Source organism: Cajanus cajan, chromosome 9 (genome assembly GCF_000230855.2).
Source record: "Cajanus cajan strain Asha chromosome 9, NIPB_CcT2T_4, whole genome shotgun sequence".
NCBI classification, from domain to species: Eukaryota; Viridiplantae; Streptophyta; class Magnoliopsida; order Fabales; family Fabaceae; genus Cajanus; species Cajanus cajan.
In genome coordinates, this window is record NC_138525.1 from 35,781,046 (window position 1) to 35,788,656 (window position 7,611).

The 7,611-nt window shown below is 29.2% G+C and overlaps 1 protein-coding gene across 1 annotated transcript; it reads left to right on the forward strand.

Annotated features, from left to right (window-relative positions):
• Positions 1 to 3,632: 3,632 nt before the first annotated feature.
• LOC109793849 (uncharacterized) lies at positions 3,633 to 5,577 on the forward strand. Its single transcript, XM_020353322.2, has 3 exons — positions 3,633 to 3,763; positions 3,866 to 3,919; positions 4,003 to 5,577. Exons 1-3 carry the CDS (start codon positions 3,661 to 3,663, stop codon positions 5,361 to 5,363), a joined length of 1,518 nt encoding a protein of 505 aa, XP_020208911.1. The 5' UTR covers positions 3,633 to 3,660; the 3' UTR covers positions 5,364 to 5,577.
• The last annotated feature ends 2,034 nt before the right edge of the window (positions 5,578 to 7,611 follow it).

Sequence of the window (7,611 nt, forward strand, 5' to 3'; positions counted from 1 at the left end):
CTTATTTAATAAAAAAAAACCAAAATTTAATTAAAAACAACAGGAAAATCACGCCTGTGGAACCAAAAGAAGAAATATTATACTTATTTTTCCTATTAATAAGAAAATTTGGTTTTTGAAATAAGTACATATATTAAATACCTAAAACAAATTTGTGTCATTATAAATTAATTATGAATGATATAAAAATTTTAAAATTTATGGATAGTTTGTTTAATTAATTAAAGATAACTTTTTTTTACGATAAATATTGTAAAGTGTTAATATCTTTTCTACACACAATTAACTTTTGAATCCAAAAATTATTTTCATAAACCATTTTTTTTAAAAAAATTCAATAATTTCTCTAAAATAAAATATCGATTACAATTTTCTAATTTTAATTTATTTTCACCATCTCATTTCAACTTTGATTGCAACAAAATTGATGGAGTAAGTTGAAGCAATGGATGGATTCTTGCTTCTTTAGACCTTCTCCGAATGTGAAGACCTTTTCCTTGAGCTTGCCACGGATTAAATGATGTAAGAAGATGATTGAAATGGTAGGAGAAGATTCCTAGGCTAAGGATGGAAGCATCCAAGCTCAAGAATCAAAAGAAAGCTCACTTTCAAGTTTAGGAATGGAGGTTTTCCTAGAACTGGGGATAGTGATATTTCGGTGATCTTTGAGAGAATTTGGGCTGAAGCAAAATTCATAAATTCTCATTCATCAAAAGTGAATACAAGTTATGAAGGATCATGCTTATATAGGCTCGGCTAGGGAAGCATTTGGCGCCAAGATTTGAATTCAAATTTGAAATTTGAATTCAAATCTTCACTCCCATGTGCAAGTCCGTGAATCTAGGTGCCCTCATGCATCTTAATTTGATTTAGGAAGCATTTAGGGTTGATTTGGTTAAGCACATGGTCAGCCACAAGTGGCACCATCCATGTGATCCCAAATTCAACTTGAATGCCTTCTAAATTAAATCTAGTTTAGCCTAATGAACCTATTTAAGTAATCCCTCAATAATCCTAATCTAATGGCCTAAATACAATGGCCAAGCAAATATAATGGAAAGTAAAATTTACAAGAATGAAAATGAGCCCAATATTGGGTACCAAAAGCCCAAAGGCCCATGAAGCCCAAAACTAGGCCCAATAAGCCTATGGCCTAAAATGCTATCCTAAATGGTCCAAAATACAAGACCCAAATATATAGGAAACCTATACTAACATGATATATACAAGACATAAGGAAATAACTAAAACAAGATATGGCCCATGAGAAGCTCAACTTGGGCTTTCCAAGCCCATTGGGCCCATTGGGCCAGTCAAGACCCAAACCTTCATGTCTAGCCCATTCCTCTTGACCCTCTCAATGTGTCACCCCTTGCCTTCCTAGGCATGATTCCATCAAAAATCTTCTAAAAATACTTTTATATTCGAGAAATTCCAAATCTAAATTTCTTTCTAGGTGGATATTTTAGTAGTTTATTATGTCTCTAATAAATTAGGATATTCAATAATCATATCTAATTATTTTAATATTTATTCATTTTAAACTATTGATTATAGATATATGTAAAAAAAATAATTATTACTTAAGTTTATAACTTTTGAATTCTTAGTATTTAGATAGAAACTGAAATAGAAGTAAAAAATAATAATTTGAAAAAATAATATTACAAAAAATTCAGTTCATATTTGAAAATTAAAAAGGAAAGTTGTAGTTTTATTTTAAAATTAGATTATTTTTATTTCATAAATCAAATTTTATGTATATGTGAAATGTAATGGGTTAAGTGTAAATAATTTAAAAAATAAAGTAATTAATGAAGCTCATTTTAAATCATTAAAATTTCAAACAATTAAAAATAAAGCGTATAAAAAAAGTGTTATTAAAGCGTATAAAAAAAGTGTTATTAAATATATAGATGTTTATACTATGTGCTCAATTTTTCTTTGTTTCCTTCACCATCAATGGAAAATCAGTTACATTGAATTCGTGAAAGTGTGAAACCAAAAGTGGGTCCTCCTCTCCTTTTTAGGTCTTGCGTGCTTTTCGGCTTTCACTCTATATTTTTCAATGCGATTGAATGAAAGAAACGCTTATGTAGATGATATGCCGAGGTTGTGGATGATGTTTCTTTTTTTACATTCTTCCATTAATCAACACGCGTATTCAAGGTGTCACAAGAATATGAAATCAAGTATTAAAAGCCTGATCACCAATTATCTTCATAAATGCTAGAGGAAATTTTCCATCTTAAAGTAGTAGATAATCCAAAATGGACTTAATAATTAGCACCACAATTAATATCTTCAATTTTAGATCCATTTGACACTACTAAAATTTCTCTTATTACATGCGACTTTTCATGCGATTTTTGTAAAAAATTCACAACAAACATTATTTCTACGAATTTTATGCAAATTTTTATCTGCAAGTAATACCTTCGTGGATAATATGTTTTTGCAAAATTTAAAATTCGTAAGAAATTTTCCTGTAAAAGTTCTTGCAAAAATAATTCGCAAGAAAGTTTCCTGCAAAAACAAATTCGCAGGAAAGTTTCCTGCGAATTTTTATGCAAAAGGTTCTGCAGGAAAATTTCTTGCGAAAAAAATTAAAGAAATTACTACAAATTCTATCAATAATTCTTCAACTTTCAAATGTTCACAATGAATTTATCCGAAACATTTGCTACCACACCTGTGATACATAACCTTTTAAATTCTAAGATTGTAGATTATAAGCCTAACACTTAACCATACAAATCAACTTGTAAGGTAAGTGTTGCCCCAACTTATATACTTTTTAATTGTTTTATATTCAATCGATGTGGGACTTGAAGTTTGTTTAAAATATTAATTAGATCATGTCTTTAGAAAAATGATTAATTCATTAAATTGAACAACAAAATTATATTATTATAAATTATTTTAACTCTTAAAATATTCAATATTCTAAAAAAATTAGTTTTTTATTAAATAATTTTATTTTTAAAACTATCATTAAATTAAAATTAACTCATCATCATTAATTTATACATTTAATTAAAATAAATATTTAATTATGAATATTTAAATTAAAACTAATTTTTATGAAATATTTAAAAATAATTTAGTAATATATTTTATGAATTAAATACTTTTAATTTTAAAATTTTATAAATTATCATTAAATTAAAACACATTATCACTAATTTATCATATTTATAAAATTTTATATAATTAATTCAATTTATATAAAATTAAAATTAATTATAAATACATATTTATAAATAATTTAGTAAATTAATATTTTTAATTAAAAATCGTATAATTATTAAAGTTATAAATTTAAATATTTTTATTTTAAATTTTTCTGCGAATTAAAATTGGGAGGAAAATCCACAGGAAAAGTTACTTGCAAAAATTTTCTACAATTTAGTAAACAATACTTGGGAATTTATTTTTACAAGAAAATCTGCAAGAAACAAAATAAAATTCTTACAACATTTTCTACGAATTTTTATCATGGAAGAAAATTTCTATGATCAACAAAATTGTAGCAAAATTTGAAAAAATTTCTTGTAGTGGACCCGCTCACTTAATTGCAATAAATTTTTTAATATTTTCTTGCACTATATATATATGGGTTTTGTTGAGCCTTACTTTCCATTATTCTCGAGCATTGTAATGTTCTCTAATAAAATGAATTTGAAGTCCTTTTTGTTGCTATGTTTTCTTTCTGGGGTAGTTCTTATCACTGCGGTGATGGGTGATGAGCCTTCTAAAAAAGGTATTGAGCACAAAGCTAATATTTGTGAATGACATGTAATTGATAAAGAGTATATTCAAAATATTAATTACATGCAAAAATGACATTTGGTTGAAAATGTAGGAGGATCAAATGAAAGTCAAGAAAACTCTAGTGTATGCGATGATGAGAATTACTGTAAGTATTTTCTTTCCTCTTCTCATGCTTTCTTTAATTTAATGCAACTATTTGCAAATCATACATGAATCTTGTTTATGCAGTTTTGAGCGGTAGGAAATTCCAGTTGAATCATGGTAGTGTTAACTGTAAAGGAAAGGGAAAAAGAGGTGTCAAATATGGTGGTAGTAGATCTGAGAATGGGGGAGGCAATGAAGTTGGATCAAAAGCTCGTGGAAGTGTAAAAGGTGATAGTGAAGGAGGCCCCTCAAGTTTTGGTGGTGGTGATGGTGGTACGAAAGGAGGGGGTAGTGTCAGCGGTGCCGATAGCCCAGGTAGAGGAGGAAGTGTTGGAGGACTCACAAGTTACGGTGGTAGTGGAAGTGTAGAAGTCGATAGTGAAGGAGGTCCCCCAGGTTTTGGTGGTGGTGATACCAAAGGAGTACGTAGCGAAAGTGTTGGTAGTCTAGCAGGAAAAGGAAGTGTTGCAAGGTTCCAAAGTTATGGTAATGGTGGAAATGCAGTAGTTGATAGTGAAGAACTACCCCCAGGTTTTGGTGGTGGTGGTCGTACGAATGGAGGAGGCAGTGTCAATAGTGCTGGTAGCCCAGGTAGAGGAGGAAGTGTAGGAATGGATAGTGAAGGAGGTCCCCCAGGTTTTGGTGGTGGTGGTACCAAAGGTGTAGCTAGTACCGAAAGTGTTGGTAGTCTAGCAGGAAAAGGAAGTGTTGCAAGGTTCCAAAGTTATGGAAATGGTGGATATGCAATAGTTGATAGTGGAGAACTCCCCCCAGGTTTTGGTGGTGGTGGTAGTGGTACGAATGGAGGAGGTAGTGTCAACAGTGCTGGTAGCCCAAGTGAAGGAGAAAGTGTAGGAATGGATAGTGAAGGAGGTCCCCCAGGTTTTGGTGGTGGTGGTACCAAAGGTGTAGGTAGTACCAAAAGTGTTGGTAGTCTAGCAGGAAAAAGAAGTGTTGCAAGGTTCCAAAGTTATGGCAATGGTGGAAATGTAGTAGTTGATAGTGAAGAACTCCCCCCAGGTTTTGGTGGTGGTGGTCGTACGAATGGAGGAGGCAGTGTCAACAATGCTAGTAGCCCAGGTGGAGGAGGAAGTGTAGGAATGGATAGTGAAGGAGGTCCCCCAGGTTTTGGTGGTGGTGGTGGTGGTACCAAAGGTGTAGCTAGTACCGAAAGTGTTGGTAGTCTAGTAGGAAAAGGAAGTGTTGCAAGGTTCCAAAGTTGTGGAAATGGTAGAAATGCAGTAGTTGATAGTGAAGAACTCCCCCCAGGTTTTGGTGGTGGTGGTGGTGGTACGAATGGAAGAGGTAGTGTCGACAGTGCTGGTAGCCAAGGTGGAGGAGGAATTGTAGAAATGGATAGTGAAGGAGGTCCCCCAGGTTTTGGTGGTGGTGGTACCAAAGGAGGTGGTAGCATTGGAGAAGAAGTTGGTGATGGAGAAAATTGATATAGTATTAATGAAGCTTTTAACATTAGGAATAAATAAAATTATGTGTTGGTGGATATGAAGCCAACATCTAGAGTTAAACAGTTAATACTTAGTTCTTTGTTGAACTTGAACGTAGCTATGAGAATAATAGTTGATTTCATTGTGCAAATGTCATGTAATGTTTTACCTTCATTTGTGAATGGTATATAATCTGGTATTAATTTGCAAGGAAGTTATATCCATAAACAATAGTTTCTTAAAATATTCAATAATCATATCTAATTCTTTTAATAATTATTCATTTTAAACTATTGATTATAAATATATGTAAAAAACTAATTATTACTTAAGTTTATAATTTTTGAATTCTTAATATTTAGACAGAAATTGAAATAGAAGGAAAATTGTAGTTTTACTTCAAAATTAGATTATTTTTACTTCATAAATCATATTATGTCCTCAACTTGTCTTTGTTTCATTCACCATCAATCGAAAATCAGTTACATTGAATTCGTGAAAGCGTGAAACCAAAGTGGTTCCTCCTCTCTTCAATCCCTTTTTAGTTCTTGCGTGCTTTTCGGCTTTCAGTCTATCTTTTTCAATGTGATTGAATGAAAGAAACGCTTATGTCGATGATATGCCGAGGTTGTGGATGATGTTTCTTTTTTACTTTCTTCCATTAATCAACACACGTATTCAAGGTGTCACAAAAATATGAAATCAGGGATTAAAAGCCTGATCACCAATTATCTTCATAAATGCTAGAGGAAATTTTCCATCTTAAAGTAGTAGATAATCAAAACTGGACTTAATAGTCAACACCACAATTAATATCTTCAATTTTAGATCCATTTGACACTACTAAAATTTCTCTTATTACATGCGACTTTTCATCAGAATTTTGTATTAAAATTCGCATCAAACATTATTCCTACGAATTTTTTTGCAAAATTTTAACTTTAGGTAATATCTTCGTGGATAATATGTTTTTGAAAATTTTAAAATTCGTAAGAAATTTTCCTATTCGCAAGAAAGTTTCTTGCAAATTTTTTCGCAAGAAATTCTGCAGGAAAATTTCTTACAAAATAAATCAAAGAAATTACTACAAATTATATCAATAATTCTTCAACTTTCAAATACTCACAATGAATTCATTCGAAGCATTTGCTACCACACCTCCAACATGTGATACATAACCTTTTAAATTCTAAGATTGTAGATTCTAATCCTAGCACTTAACCATACACATTAACTTACAAGGTAAGTGTTGCTCTAACTTATATACTCTTTATTGTTTTATTTTCAATCTATGTGGGACTTTAAGTTTTTTTAAAATATTAATTAGATTATGTCTTTAGAAAAATGATTAATTCATTATATTCAACAACAAAATTATATTATTATAAATTATTTTAACTCTTAAATATTCAATATTCTAAAAAAATTAGTTTTTTATTAAATAATTTTATTTTTAAAACTATCATTGAATTAAAATTAACTCATCAGAATTAATTTATACATTTAATTAAAATAAATAAATAATTATTAATATTTAAAATTAAAATTAATTTTTATGAAATATTTATAAATAATTTAGTAATATAATTCTTTATTAAGTAAATATTTTTAATTTTAAATTTTTATAAATTATCATTAAATTAAAACACATTATCATTAATTTATCATATTTATAAAATTTTATATATTAAATTAAAATGAAAATTAATTATAATGATATATTTATATATAATTTAGTAAAATAATATATTTTAATTAAAAATATTTTAATTATTAAACTTATAAATTTAAATATATTTATTTTTACAAGAAAATCTGCAAGAGACAAAATAAAATTCTTATAACATTTTCTGCAAATTTTTACCATTGAAAAAAATTTCTATGATCATTAAAATTGTAGTGAAATTTGAAAAAGTTTCTTGTAGATTTTTTTTCATAAAAAAATTTGTAAGAAATATTTGTAAATTATTTTTCCTAAATAAATTCGTAAAAAATTTTTGCAAAATTATAATTGCAAGAAAGTTTGCAAAAAATTTCTGCGAATATTTTTTTTGTGGGAAAATTTGCAGAAAAATGACACTTTTCTAGTAGTGTGAATTTCAATGAACCTTGTTATTTTCATTAGTATTGACTATTGAGAGGTGCAATATAGCACATTGATTGTCATATTTTAAGGCAAAGACAAACAAAGGCATGCAAATATGAATAAAAAAAAGACCAAATTGTCTTACGAAAACAATTTAGAAGT